This window comes from Abramis brama, assembly GCF_963993115.1.
Source record: "Abramis brama genome assembly, chromosome: 18".
Classification (NCBI taxonomy): Eukaryota; Metazoa; Chordata; class Actinopteri; order Cypriniformes; family Leuciscidae; genus Abramis; species Abramis brama.
The window spans coordinates 26,862,845-26,878,792 of record NC_139980.1 but is presented as its reverse complement, the minus strand read 5'-3'; the positions used below and the strand labels follow the sequence as shown (position 1 = coordinate 26,878,792).

Genomic DNA, 15,948 nt, shown 5'->3' with positions numbered 1-15,948 from the left:
ATTATATTATATTATATTATATTATATTATATTATATTATATTATATTATATTATAGTTTCATTGAAAAGATTGGTGCATTTCCTGTGTTGTACCACTAGGTGGAATACGTGTCTTATATATTGTGATTCTGTGATTTGAGAGTAGTGACCTCATTACTACTGTAGATGTTAATCATGAACTTTTAATTTGTTTGTTTCCTTATTTAATTGAATGAAGACAGTTTGATCTATAAACAATAACATGTTAAAACTCATCTGAGTTTTATCCCTTGTTTAGTCTACTGTTCCATGTTGCTTATAGTGTGGCTGTTTGGCCTGCGTGTTGAAGAGGTCTTGCTTTATTGGATAAAGCTGGACTCTATGGCTATACTTAATCAAACATAAACGTAATCAAGCATGCTGTACATGATGTGGACATACAGTAAGCTTTAACTTGACACATTTAGTAAGACTACAAGAAATTATGAAAAACACATAAACAGAGAAATAGAATAAGCGTTTGCATTGGTGCAAAACATTCATAATAAGTATGTGAAGCTTTATTGCATAACCTCTGCTTCTGCAAGGTTGAAACATCAACCAATGCAATACTCAAAGATTCTCAAGCAATTTTAACAAACATGTTTTAATGCAAGAACATCATTGTGCAACTTCTCAACTTTGTCTTAAAGGTTAGTTTAATGTGGCTGATTTCTTCCTAACTCATTTGAAATGCACATGAGCTCTACGATTGCACGGACATGACTTTATAGTCGCTGCAGTTGATAGGGAAATGTTGGTGGAAATGAAGGTTGGCTGGAGGGCCCACATATCCTGAAACTTCGAAAGATCTCAGAGACAGCTCTATACTTTGAAGAAAGGAATGTTATTGCTGAACATGGTCATGCACCCCATCTCCATCTCCAACATAGAGGATGGAAAATTAATTTTCATACCACCTATCAGCAAACCCGTCTCATTCAAATCAGAGTGGCCACTGAAGCATTATATTTTCCATCCATTTTACTTGTGCATATGACACACTTTCCTTTGTTTGATGGGGCTGGTCATCAGTGCATAAGAGAGTAAGAAAGAAAATCAGAACAATGTTGTCATACTGTGCATTGGGAGCTGTAACATGAATTGTTGTGGTGGGTGAACTATATAAAAGCAGGTCAGCCCGGCTGATGAACTTCACATCTTCCTTTTTGACCTTTGACAGAGTCTAGGCCTGCATGTTTTTATGCTTTTCATACATCCGAGAAGAAATTTCCACTGAGCTACTAAGACCCTTTTTCTGCTAGTTGGTAAGTCATTCAAACTAATTAATGAGTAACACTTAATAACAATATTCTTTAATAGTATCAGCACTTATAACTACAATATAATGCTTAACAGGAAGGATGCAAATATGTCTAAATGTAATATGTAATAAAATGTATAAAAATAAAATGTAATAAATTAAGAAACAAATGAGCTAACTGTCAACTGCAATTCTGAATATTTGGTTGTTGTGGGATTTTTAGTTTTAGCAGAAAGTTATAAATGTCATTTATTCATTTAAAAATGTAAACTGAGCAAGTGTATACACAATCACGTATGACTGAATGTAGTAGTCTAATAATATAGTAGCATATATATATATATATATATGTGTGTGTGTGTGTGTGTGTGTGTGTGCGTGCGTGCGCGTGTGTGTGTATATATATATATATATATGCTACTATATTATATTTATTTAACTACTATATATAGTCTACTTGATGTTTATTTAACTACTGAAGCTTAAGCCTCAAGTCAAGTGACATTCAGTCAAGTGGTTCCAAACTATTGACTGGCATATTTGTAAAATACGTGTAAACAAAGCAAGAAACCATCCAAACACACACACATCAATATGTTCAGCAGCCTAATAAATAAAGCAATAAATCAACTAGAGCTCTTCTCCTCTGAGCTGAAGTCTTAGACATCAAGTCTTGTTCTTCTTCCCCTTGCGCTGAATGTGTGAAAGAGCTCGCGGAGGCTCTGCCTGTTCCGTTGAATTCAGTGTCATTTTAACTTCCTTCCTGCCTTTTGTACATTAAACAAACATACGGCTCTGACGCGAGGTGTCGAACAGCTCGTGCGATACACAGTAACACATATAGCCTACATTGATTTAAATAGGCGAAAGAACTCCTGGAATGTAAGCAGCAGTGGAGAAGCTCAAATTATTATTCTGCTACGTGTCTCGAATTTGCGAATACGCGCCTCTCGGACAATTTAAACAACAGCGTCTGCAACAAGGAGACTTGTAGGTAAGCATCCGACTTTGGTGTGGCATTCTGTAAAAGTTCACTTTTTGTTTTAGAACCGTCTACTTGAAGAAGGAGTCTTAAACAGCCAGACTTCACGAAGTGTAGGCTATAGAGAGAGCAGCAGAGTTATGTTTAGTTCAGTTTATGGCACTGTAATAATGCAGGTTTAAGCATTTTCAATTCGGAGTTCGTTAAGGGGTTGCTGAGAAAGCTCCAGTAGTGATGACTTGACAATAGAACGTTGTTCTGAAACACCGCTGTTCTGAAAACATTTTAAATACTCTGTATTATATAAATATAGGTCCGAACTGTCCAGAATACACTCAATCAATGTAGGGCGTGAATGCATAGTAATGTTTTCAACCTTTGCAATACATGTGATTAAGTTTTATTTGTATCCCTGAGAGAGTTCACTATCCATTAATGCTCCTATTATTCATGCGCGTTTTATAAATTAGTTAACAATCCCAATGGAATAGAAATGTTTTTGGAATAAGAATGTGGCAAATGCTTCTTCTACTGGGTTCATAAGAGTCACCACGTGTTTTCCAGCTCATTCAAATTCAGTGAATGCCAAAGAGTAGGCAGTTCAGTGAAGGGCTTTTGTTGAGCCTCACGAGAGTCATTTTCTTTGAGTCATTTTAGTTCATATTAGCACTCTGCATCTTTATGATCCCCTCTGATAATTTTAGACAACACACTTGGTTTGAAACACATTATGGTAGTGTTTCACCAGTGACGTGGGATGCCTCAAGATGCATTTGAAATGTCAGAGCATAATGGACCGTTAAAATCACTTAAAAGGGTGGTGGTTGGGTTCAGAGAGAGGAGGTGCATTCCAAACCTGACCTTTCCCCTTGAGTTAAAATGCAGAACACAATCTGTCCATCCTACCTAACTTCTTAGTCAAAGCATGTGATGTTAATCTTGACTATGCGAAAGACATCGCTATTCAATCGAACAACCGAATTCATAGGTGGATGTTTTAATTCGCATATAGTTGTTGGAAGGTGAGTATCTTCACATAGTGTTTAGGAAAATTATATATTTGCAACCAAACCGTTTCTATACAAATATATTTTGCTTCATTCTTCGGTGTGTTGATCCTCAACTCATTTGCCTCAACTGCAAAAATAATTAGTCCCACTTGGAAAACTTGCGGGAAATTGTTCTGGTTCATTATGAAATAATTTGCCTCAGCCAATGAGGTAATTCAATTTCAGTGCACAAGTTAAACAAATCTTTTTTCCCATGTCATAGCTTTTGCTATAAATGGAAGCAGCTAATTGATACCTCACAGGCTGTTTTTTCTTAAGATCCTCAGATGTTTAACATCAGCGGGGTTGAGGCCTCACAAGGTACTAGACACAGGTACTTTTTTGGTATTTCAGAATTAATGTGCAGTGCACTATTATCTTTTCGTTTATAGACTGGCAAGACAAACTAAATATGATATGAGGGTTATGGTATGTGGAATATTATTTTTTACATGAAGTTGTATTGTATTACAGCCTCAGTCATTCTTTTTTCCAGTGAAGACATAAAAGGTTATGTTGACCGTCTCTTTTAGTAGTAAGTGTTTCCAGTATTTGATCTGCTCTGTTTATATTTCTACAAATGGAAAGAAGTATTTTGGCCAACACACTTAGAACTGTGGGTTCATATTCATAATATGACTCCCTAACTGAATAGGCAGTGTGATTTTGTAAAGATTACTCAGACAAATAAATAAAAGAGTATTAGGCAGAAAAACAAGCAAAACTTGCTAAAAAAGTTTTCAGTATGCCAAGGTCTCACCACAGAGGCCAACGGAAACATCTTGATAGCAATCAAAACCAACACAATTCTAAAAATCTAACAAAGCATTCACATGAGACATTTTTTTATCTGTAGTTCAGCAGAAGTGTTTCATGCAAATGAATATGAAGAGAGTGACCACAATAATCAGCCCAAGGCACTTTTGCATTTCTGAAATGCTCGCATATATATGTAATTCAGGCAGTCTTGCTTGTTAAATCAGCCATTACATTCAGTATTTTTGCACAATGGTACACGAACCATTAACACTTGATATTTTCTATTTAAAAATATTTTGTGCTTCTTTTCAGCCCTCTGCTAAGGATGAACCAGAAGTGGACATAATATATGAATGAGGAAAGGAGTCAGGGATTGTATTTTATTCTACGTGTCAGCTTTCCTTCGGTCCCTCCTAACAATGGTTGGCTCCAAAGGCCAGTGGACCTTGGATGAATAGACCTAAATGGGAGCAAAAACGGACAGAGTCAGCCTGCCACTATGGCAGCTTATGCTCTGAACAGCCTGATAATGATGAACCCCAACAACCTGACCAATAAGAGCAGCCCTCGAACAGGAAGGCCTGTGCTCCCAGTGCCCAGTCGTTCTACATTTAGCCCGGTACTGGGGGGCAGCTATAGCCCAGGAAGCCTGAGCCCTGGGTCTGCAGGCAAATCCTTTGTCTTCCCAACAGGTACCGGTTCCAGTTGTCAAAGGGCACTTTCACCATGCCGACGGCCAGAATCACTGGGCGTGCATGTGGGAAGTCGCGTGCGCAGACTCAGTGGGTCCGGCCTAGAGGAAGAACAGGAGAACGAAGAGCGACGTGCCGCTCAGCAACTTGAGCGCGGCAAGGAACTGCAGAATGTGGAGGTGAACAAGAAGGTGGATCTGTTTGAGGCCCAAATATCTGCTCAGACTCACAGCAGAGAGGCTCAACGAAGCCCACGAATTTCCAGGAAAACTCCCCCGAACTTTGTCCCTGTCCAACTCGCAGAGGAAACACTTGCAACACAGAACAAGGATCACTCAACAGGGATCCCCAAAGAACTGCAAAATGGAAAGCGCTTCTCCTGCATGGAGGAGGGGCTGCAGGTCAGCAGTGAGGAGAAGGACAGGGCTGACCCAAATACAGAAGAGGGCGGCCCACTTGAGAGCACATCAGCAGGAATTAAGAGCGAAGCTGACAGCCTTACCGACAATCACTCCAGGTCTTCACCAGAGGCCAACGAGTGCTCAGCATCTTGGACCAAGACATGTTTGACAAAGCCAGGAGCTGAGCCAGCAGTAACTCAGGCAGAGTCTGACTGGGTCAGTCCAGAGCTGGGATCCATCCCTGCTGTCATTATTACGGACCACGGCATGGAGGTCAGTGGGGAGGGCACGGAGCCTCAGGTTAGTCCTCAAACTAACAGAGCCGTGAGAAAGCTTTCCTCTTCTTCTGCCTCCTCAACGGGATTCTCCTCGTCCTGGGAGGAATCAGAGGACGACATCTCCAGTGACACAGAGCGGTCCCCAGCTTTCCTGCAGACACAACAGAAAGCGGTAAGTCAACCTATGATGTCCTTTTTTATTTAATTTGTTGGCTTTAGTAGACAGGATAATGGATAATTGACAGGAAAGTACACTGTCAAAAATGTGTTTATAAATTAAACCTTTAAGGGTTCAACAAACCCAGTACCCTTAAAAAGAAAACTTTGTATCTTTCTACCCCTAAAAGGTCCATATTAGTACCTTAGAGTAGTAAGTATATACCCTTAAAGTATTACTATGATCCTTTAAGGGGTAAATAAGGTACAAAGTTCTCCGTTTAAGGGTACTTGCCTGGTGACAGGCTGTTGTACTCATTCCCCTAAAGGTACAGTTTTTGCAAATTTTTTTCTGGGAGAGTACAGGAAGTCAGAAAAGAAGTCAGAGAGGACCGGGACCTGAACCTGGTTCCGCATGATCACAACAGCCTTTTATATGTATTGAGCAACACACTAATAACACAGTAATAATACAAGCAACACACTTTTAATCGAAGCACTCTGATCCTGTAAGACAGTGGTTTGATGGGTTTTAAATTTGGGGCAGCAAATATAGCTTACATTTATGCATTTAACAGACACTGTAATCCAATGTGACTTACGCTGCAGTCAAGGTATACATTTTATCAGTTCAAGCATTCCCTGGGAATCGGACCCATGACTTTGGTGTTGCCAGTGCCATGCATTTCTGTTTGAGCTATAGCTTTAGAATTTCAACTTGTATACAAGAATGTGCTTATGCTTCATAAGCTCATGTGTATGAAATTATTGCTATGGTCAGATTCAAACACAATTGCTTTTAAAATGTCTGCAATTTATGTGATTGGCAGAAATGATTTTAGGGGCATAGATTTTACCTTGAGGAGATACACATACTGGTCAGTCCCACAATTCATCTTGTGTATTCTCAACTTCCTCTAGTGCATTTACACTGTCCTTGCGCTTTCCTGCTCAGTGCTCGTCTGTATTCACCCAGAGTAACTGTTGACATTCTCACATACAATGGTACTTCTGTGTCCTGCTGTCAGATGGACTTTTTTCTCTGACTTTAGTTGGCCGCCCTTTAAACGAAATACAAAACAGAGTGAGGAACAAATGGTGTACATGTAAAGTTAGTGACAGCAACTATTCCATGGTATCTTAATCTCAGTTTTATTCATGATTTGTCATTAAATGAAGTGGTTACATGGGAATAAATACTTTACCAGTATGTTAAAAATTCTTATTAGCTTTTCAAGCAAAACATTCATTGTAAGTAATGGAAACATGGAGACCTGATAATCATAAAATAAAAAAAAACTCAGTAGCTTAGGCTATACAATCATGTCCTGTAACATGATTGACGCAAGTGACATGTGTGACGCATTCTCTATGGGGTTGCGCTTGTCTCTGCGACATGTTTGCCCTCATGAGAATGTGTGGGCCCGCCTATTTAGGCATGTTGCGTTTGCATTCGCATCAAGAGACCCTGCAGCTAGCATGCTGTTACAGAGGAGCTCATTGTTTAGACATGGATGTCACACAGTCCTCCAGCCTCACACTAAGTTGTAGAATAATGTGTCTCTGCTCGCCACACAGGATCTATGCCGTAGGTCCCTTTCATGTGACGTCTATTTCTTGTAAACACACAGTGGAGGAGAGCAAACATCCTATTGTAGCATCCTGAGGAATGATAGCACTCATAAAAGATTGTTTAACTATTCACAGTGATCACAAGGGCGAGATTACTTGATAACCTTGAACTTCTGCGATGGAATCTTTGCTGTTCCCAGACGTGCATTTACAATGGAATGGCTTTGGTTTCGGAGGGCAGACGTACTAGAAGAGCCGCATGTGGTTGGGATTCAGGGAACAGTCAATAAAAATGAGCTTTTTATTGCTCACGTTACAGATTTACTGGTGCACTCTAGACTAGCACAAGTTCATGACAATGATTTGTGCTTTATATTTAGCTTGCATGGTCAATTAGTTGTTGACTAATTGACTAGTCGATTAGCATTCTGTCAGAACGCTAATTAAAGCTTTGCTGCTAAAAAGTGTTCTAGTCTAATCAATTAGTGATGTTGATTTATTTTTAGATATTTTTTGTATTATTTGTATGGGACACTATAGAGATAGACAGGAAACAATTGGAGAGGAGAGAAAGGATCAGGACCAGGAAAGGACCACAAGTCAGGACTCAGAACTCGGGTTGCTTGAGGTACAGCTGCACGTCAGAGTGCTGCCCACAAGCTTATGGCACAGACAACGTTGCATTTTCAAGATGGTCTGTCAGGTTAAAAAATAGTAAAAAAAAACAAAAACAAATCTTGAGATCCTTGCACTCTATTCCATTATGTTTTGCTCTGTCTAGCCGCTTTAGAGCGCAAGGACGTGTCGTATGTGAACAACCCCGTGTCTGATTTGGGACGGGTGAACTTGAAACCAGGATAATAATACATGAAGTTTCTTTACAACAGATTTGTCAATGGTGTCTTGACACAGAGGGATCCGGGATCACCTCAGTCCACGGTCATGTCCCTGTCCTGTTCTTCTCCACTCTCTACCTGTACCTTCCTATCCCTTCTTCATTGTCCTGTGAAATAAAGTCAGTAAACAAAATAAATATGTAGTTTCTTAGCACATCCCTAGCTTAGTCTATGTTTCAGTTAGCATGTATTGACGACTTTAGATGACTTCAGTTCATTGTTTTTGTGTATATATTACAGAAATTGGCTTGGCTCAGACCAGTGTGTTCTTAGGGTCTCATTTCTTTTCTTTAGACAGCCTTGTAGGAAAGCCCTTTGGCTCACACTGTGATCTTAGACTGTTGAAATATTCTGTGGTTGTTTAAGTTTTTATTTTTTGGTTGTTTCCAGGCTCTGAGGGATCACAAGTGTTATCACAAGGAAATTTTCCAAAGGGTTATCACTCTAAAAATGGCAAGACAGATGCTTTCAATGATCTCATTCTTTTTTCCAAAACAGGTTTATCTCACATTTCATGGTTCTGCTTAGCCTCTCACCACTCACAGTAACACGGTATGGGGTGAAATTCATGAGCAATAAACATATCTGTATTCATTTTACTCTACAAACACTTGCAGCGTGGTTTCTGTTTTGTGGGCTGCACTGGGCCTTCGGAAAAAATGAAGAGTGATAAAAACCACAAACTTGTTATCAGTGCTTTTAGTTAAACAAGCGACCCAGAAAAGTTTCCAGTGGGCTTGCCTTTTAAGCGCTAATAGCTGTGTGTTGTGGTTTATTGCTGCTAATTACGTCCCATGTGCTCAGCAGAGGGGATCCCTCAAGCACGGTTCCTTTGGTTCCTTTGACAGCTGTTGCACATTTCACTCTAGTGAGACTGCAAACTCATACATTTTTTGGATCAGTGAATGTTTTCGAATAGCACAGAAAGTGAAACTACACCACAGATGAGTTTCTCAAGATTACTTTTTCTGTGCACTTCCTACTTGCAACCTGGTTAAAGGTGTATCACCAGGATGTGCTTTGAGCAATGCACCTGGACTGGTTGTTTAAGTGTGTAAAAAATGCACCATTTGCTATTGCTATTAAGAATAATTATTGTTTGAAAATTTTTGCAAAATGTTTGAAAAATGTTCTACCTGCTGTTTTAACTAAACGGTTGCAATGCACTGTTGTTGTTTATGTGGCAAGTTCTATTAATTAAGAAAGATGAAATGCACAAGATAACACTGTTCCAGTGCAAGTCAGAGATGTGGTTCACTTTTCTGCATGCTCAGTATCTCCCCTGATATGGTGTCTCCTTTTCCTGTGTCAATCAGATGAGGGAAGAACCCTTGTGCATGTGTGTGTTTGTCTGTCTGTCTCTGCACAGAGGCTTGTGGTTACTTGCTCTAGCAAACCCAGCAGCAAGTGTAGCCTGCTGTGTGCAAAGCAGTGAGCATTTACATTGCAAGACTTTGCCACTTTTTGTTTACTTACCAAAGCGTGGAGCTGCATTATATTACATGATTCAGGTTAGTTTACTTCAGTGCAGTGGTTCTCATTTGGTGTGACTTATAGGGTCAGATGAGGGTAACATTGTGAAAAAACTAACCATATAATCATGTATAGTTAGGATAGCAAAATAAATAGGAAAAAGAAAATACAACAATCTATCCCCACACACAATATAATATATAAAATTATACAAATAAAATAATAATTTCAATGTCTGAGCAACTATGGTATGTCCACTCCAGTGTAAAATCTGGGTCTTAAACTAAAACCTTTCGAAAACCATTGCTTTTTAGAGTATTACTTTATCTATTTGCACTACACATTTCTGGAATGTAAAGCTTAAATACAGTGCTTTAATTGTTCTGCTTATGTAAGCCTTGATGATGACTGTATTAGGTCAATATTGGAATGATGTTACGTTACACTAAAATGATTGGCAGTTTAATAAGCTCTGGCATATTATTAGCTGTTTTAACCCTAATGTAAACCCAAAAGGCTTTTAAAGTTTATGTGAAAATTTGAACAAGATGATGAAACATGTCTAGGCCTGTGGATTGCTGTAGGTGGTAGGCAACAGAAAGTGGGTGGACAGCTTTCTAGAAATAGTGTGGTACACATGTTCGTGTCATACATGCTGTGCTGCTAACTGAATGAACACACTCACATGAGTGCCACTTTGTTGGGAAATGTTGTTGTTGTTGTTGTTCTCATATTAGTTGGCATCATCATTGAATTATTCCTTATAAGTCACCATTTGAGAGATCATGAATTGATTGGATAGCGATAAGTGAGCATTATGAACCGAAAGGGAGTCTGAATGAATGTGAGTTTGCTAAAACTATTACTCAATAGGTATTTAGTTATTGGTTTTAGAGCTGCAACGAATGATTATTTTAATTCAACCAATTAATCTGGCAATTATTTCTTTGTTTAGCACTTTCTATGTGAACACACACACACACACACACACGAGAATGACCGCATTGGAAATGAAAGGGAAGCGAATTTCATCTAGTAGAAATGTCTGGTACTGTGCCCAAACAAAATTATACTGAAAGCAAATTGGGATATCAACCTCAAATTTGGAGTTCAACTTACTTAGATTTATGGCTTTGCTTTTCTCACAGTTTTAGATTAAAAAAAATGTTTTGGAAAATAGTATTTTTTTCATAATAATAAACTTAAACTTCTATAACAAAGTGTGTTCTTTAAAAAGATACTAAACTAAAGTCTGTGCTCCAAAGCATTCAAGATCCTTCATTTTCCGGTCAATGCTCAAAAAGTGGTTAACAGGTAATAAATGGATCATAACTATTACATAAATATAATTTAGTACCATAAAAATACAAAATATTAAATAAAAAAACATTATTAAACTAAAGTATAGTACAAGTACATTCATTTAATTAATTTAATATGGATCCATTATTTACAAAATTCCACAGCTGGAAAAAGCTGCTCAATGTTGTCCTTCAAACAATGTGCTAAGTGATTGTATCTATGTAGGCTATGTACAATTAAACACTTTGTGCAAAAAATGGTTACAATTTAAACCAATTGCTTATATTTGAAAGCAGAAGTTAATTTACTAAATGATAATAAAGAAAAATAAAAGAATAGAGTAAATGTTAACTTGTACGAGGTGGGAAAAACATACATGCACTCAACTGAACATAACATTTATACTCCATTACAATAGTCCTTTTACTGCCCTCATAAAAATACAGTTACTTGTTTTACAAGAATTTTACACATTTAAAGTATAACAAGAATATATATGGTAAAACTTTATTTTAAGGTTCATTTATATGTTACTACACGTACGTACTATACTAATAACAGTAAATTATGCATAAATACAAGTACTGTAACTAACCCTAACCTAGTATATTTGACTAAACAGCATGTCAAAGCACATGAAAGGGCAAGCTATGTCAAACGATATGCTTAAAAAAAAAAAAAAAGTGCTTAGTATAACACATTCACTATTATTTTCATTATTATTATTTATTTTATCAATTACTTGTTAAAGCCCTAATTGTTTTTCATTTACATAACCGCTGTATTTCTACTTTTCCATATGCGCAGCGCCACCTATTGTCAAAGAGTGAATTTGTATTTTCTTTCAGCCCATCTGCGATTTTTGTTCAGACCAATGTGAAAATCGGACCAAATGTTTACGCAGCATATGTGTTATACATTTTAAAGCCTAGTTAATGGAAAAGAAGCTAATGTGCATTCAAAAATGTAAACAATTTGGATAATAAGGCACCGCCACCTACAATTATTCACAATATTTTGAAGTGCCCACACTAACAATACTGATCATTAACCCAATATATACCACATTAATGAATACTGGCACATGCACCAATAGATCATATATCAATAGGAGTGAGAATGTGCACTAAAAAAGTAAATAGATTGACTTTTTTTATGCTGTTTTGTGTAATTTCTTCTACATGGTGGTACCAACTAGTGGGACCAAATGGAACTTCAAAAATAATAGTTTCTAACAGGTTTCCCAAATTCTTTTTTTACCCTGCCCCAATCCTCCATTTGTCAAACTAACAGGTAGTCCCGCCCCCAAACTCACGCAACTGGTTGAGCTAGAAGCTGACATGTTAGAACAATAAAACAAAGACAGGACAAAGTGTTTTAAGTGCACATTTTTTTTAAAGCCAAAAATACTAAATGTGTTGTCTGAATAAAGTTTAAATGTTCAGCACCAACCAGATATAGACTGACAAAACAAGCACTGAGTGTTTGTTCAGTCTTAGCATGGCTTTGCTCTGAACTCGTACACTCCTGCAGCGCAGTGCGAGCCAACCCAACACAAACAGTTTTTGTGTGAGGTTGATTCTATCGCCCCAACTGTGAGCATACAAGTGCTGTAGCATGATACACTGGAGGATCTGAAGGCTACGAGCAATGGAAAATGTAACACCCCTGTGGTTGACGGTTGCCTGGCGACCAGCTGACGTCAAGGCATGCCTGGTTCAAACAGCTGGGGTTCTTTTCTGCAGCAGTGCTGCTGGAGGGAGCCGTTTCAAATGCAACAGACAGGAAGTGCACCGGCCTTTTTTTATTTTTTTTTCGCTGGCCACTTTTTTTAAATAGTAGGCTTCACTTGTATGCACCGTAAAACACTATATGGGGAAACCACCCTCCTACTACTAATGTGTGGTTGTTTACACTTAATATGGAAGGAAAAAGCTCTAGGTTTTTTTTTTAATGGAGTTAAATGTTTTTATTTTATTTCTTTTTTAAAAAAATGCAAGCTTAACATTTACTTCTACTAATTTTGCAAAAAGAAAAAGAGACACAGAACGAGATAAGGCATTCTTAGCACAGCTGGCTGAGATAAGGAATGTTATTGTGACTGCCTTTCTGAGAAACAGATGTGTGTAATGGTTTACTCCTGGAAATGAGCAGTGAGCTACTTCTTTGATGCCCCCTGCACTTCTCTAGACTCTCTTGAAGTGGTGACTTTGATGCACAGGCGTAACCCAGGCCTGCAACTCCCTTCCCCTTGATGAAACCTGCGTGCCTTTCCTTATTGCACGGCTCGGTGGAATGCTTGCTTCCAATTGGTCAGTCATGGCATTTCGCGTCACTAAACTGAATAACTGACCGCTTACTTAAACTGTGTTTACACTGCAAGTCTTAATGCACAGATCTTATCTTTTTGACCATTCCCGATTTTTTTGTCTGTTTACATTCACTTTAGACACTTTACATTAAACCCCGCCCAAAATGATTCTGTTGATCTCTTTACTATGACAATTAAGTATGATATAATTTACTAAGACAATTTACTATGTTTCTGGGCAGAGCTATTATGTCGTGTACATTTTCTCTTGCATAGCAGACCCACCCCTACTCCATTATACGTCATCTTCAACCAAGGAAATATGTAAAGAAGAGGGTGTATTTTATTTAAATGAATCCCACAAGGAGCAAATAATACAAATTTCTAGTTAGCGTCTTATAGCAGCTTTACACCTTTGTGTACATAGGGTGCAGTAAAACGGCAGTTTAATGGGAGGTCTCGCTTCTGTGAAAGAACTCTCCTGTCATTTATGAGAAAAGACCGGTTTCAGGACAAGCAGGAACAGCTATGACATACTTTGAAAGGGCGGGAGTGTCGAGGAACATGGCGGTTTCGTTCTAAACTGTCAAAGAGGAATTCATGATAAATAACACTATCTGACAAGTGTTGAGCTGTATATCCTAATATCCTCTAAGTCTAAGAGAATTAACGAGTCTAGCTGTACCCAATTTCTTGACCCATTTCATGCATGTTTTTCTGAACAGACATGGTCTGCTGGAATTTAGACATGTACCTGACTTGCCAATGGAAACTTGTAGCTCAGGATATTCAAGATATGGATGCATATCTTAAATGTCTTACCTTTTCCCACAAGAAAGCTCTACACTTAAGCATGTCACATCATTTCAAGTGGCATTTCATCTAGGTGACATTTGACACTCAAAAATGAATGAACAATAAGTACAAATACATACCTGAAGATGTAGCCTAAAGCAAAACAACCATCCGCATGTCTTTGCCAGGCTTGTAAATGAAAGTATTGAAAATGAAAATGGAAAAATTATTGTACACTCAAAAAGATTTTTTTGCAGTTCAATTTAGTTCAAATGAGCTAATGATACTTGATAATGATACAACTCTTTAACATCTTGTCACAACTTAAGTTCATTCTATTTAAACATGTACATGAGCTAATGTAGACTATTCTTCCACTATAAAGTAGACTATACTTCCATTTTACATTGTATAATTTTTGGTTACCAACCACATATGCTGATATTTGGATAACCGGAGCAAGTCGAGATTTAAGTTCACAAAAGCACAAAAAGAATAATAGATATATACTAAGAAAGAAAAAAAAATTTAAAAGCATTTTGTCTTTCTGGGAAACATTAGAATATACCTGTATGCTTGTACGTATCCGTGGTCAATGTAGCCAGCCTTACCACAAACTATGACATGTTCTCTGTGTATATATATATATACACACAGAAAACATGTCATAGCATGTGGTAAGGCTGGCTACATTGACCACGGATGCATTTAGGTGCTTAAGGGGAATGGTGGCTGTCAGGCCTCCAGAAAATAACACCCAGTCTTTGGCTATGTTGCTGAGTATTGCTTGCAGATGTGGAAAATACTGTCTCAGAGCCCTCTGCACTTTCCTGTCTCGCAGAGAGGTTCCTCTCGAGGGGTTAAAAGCCACTTCCTCCCTCAGTGCTCAGTGGAAACTTTAACAACACCCGTGAGGTCAAGGAGATGCTGTTAAGAGCGGCATCCCTTTCCTTGTGCTCGATATAGCTCACCCTGGCCTTATCAGAACAATGGCACGACCCAGCGCCACGGAGTGCTCCCCTCGCGATACGGCGCTCCTGCTTCCGCTGCCCAAATTAACAAAACCCTGAGCCATTGATAGTGGCTCTATACAATAGCGAAAGGAGAAGAGTTTGAGATGGGAGGGAGGGCTAAATGAGCGGTTGCTTTTACGTCCTCTACGGGACAGTTTATTTTTCTGGTATTCCAGAAAGGCAAGACTGCAAAACTCTTAAGTTTTGTTATTAGGCTCACTGTGAGATTACGCAGTATTATGTCTCCTTTTTTCAGCGGCTTTGCTTTGATTGTTATTGCGGGTTGATGTTTACAGAGCAACAATCTGTGGTCTTCGGTAAAATAAGCATGACTTGATAGTCTTCTAGTGCTGCAGTGCATGCAAACATCTACTTGAACTCATTGGTGTGTGTTTGGTGTTTCCCAGGGTGCATTGCCGTCGGAAACTTTTGTGGTTTTGAGATGATGTTGCACTTATCATCAGAGGGGAGGTCGCCTACCTTTAGTTCTCCTTTTGACCCTGTTGTGCGTGCAATCAAATACTATTAAAGATGTCAGTTTTCACCACACAAACTTAAAAGAGTTTTCTCTTTAACTCATTTTCAATATTCAGTTTTTTTTTTACATGCTTATGATAAAATGAGCAAAGCAAATCCAGGGAATGAACTGCAATACATTCAGAACGTAAAATTGAGTTGAATTTGAATGCGCGTCGCTTCAAAAACTGTTCAATTCACTGCCCGATTCATGCAGCAAATACATTCCATTGGAAAGAAATCTTGTAATGAGTAATGCTCTAAAGAATGTGTGAGTATAAGCACACCTGAATTTTTAACCTCATTTTTTTTTCTCATCGGTTCATTACATCTGGAGTTGATTTGAACAGTTCACCCAAAAATGATTATTCTGCCATCATAGTCATCCTCATGACGTTTTTCTTCCCTGGAATAAAAAAAGAAGATTTGAAGAACCATAAAAAGCACCATTAAAATATTATAAAAGTATA

General features: G+C 38.3%; 1 protein-coding gene across 1 annotated transcript in view; it reads left to right on the top strand.

Annotated features, from left to right (window-relative positions):
• The first annotated feature begins 2,041 nt into the window (after positions 1 to 2,041).
• The window catches only part of itpkb (inositol-trisphosphate 3-kinase B), a 31,916-nt gene continuing 18,009 nt past the window's right edge, over positions 2,042 to 15,948 (top strand). The window contains exons 1-2 of the mRNA XM_084091823.1: positions 2,042 to 2,277; positions 4,386 to 5,616. Coding sequence (XP_083947949.1) covers positions 4,573 to 5,616 — 1,044 coding nt within the window. The 5' untranslated portion in view covers positions 2,042 to 2,277; positions 4,386 to 4,572. The remainder of the gene's footprint in view (positions 2,278 to 4,385; positions 5,617 to 15,948) is intronic.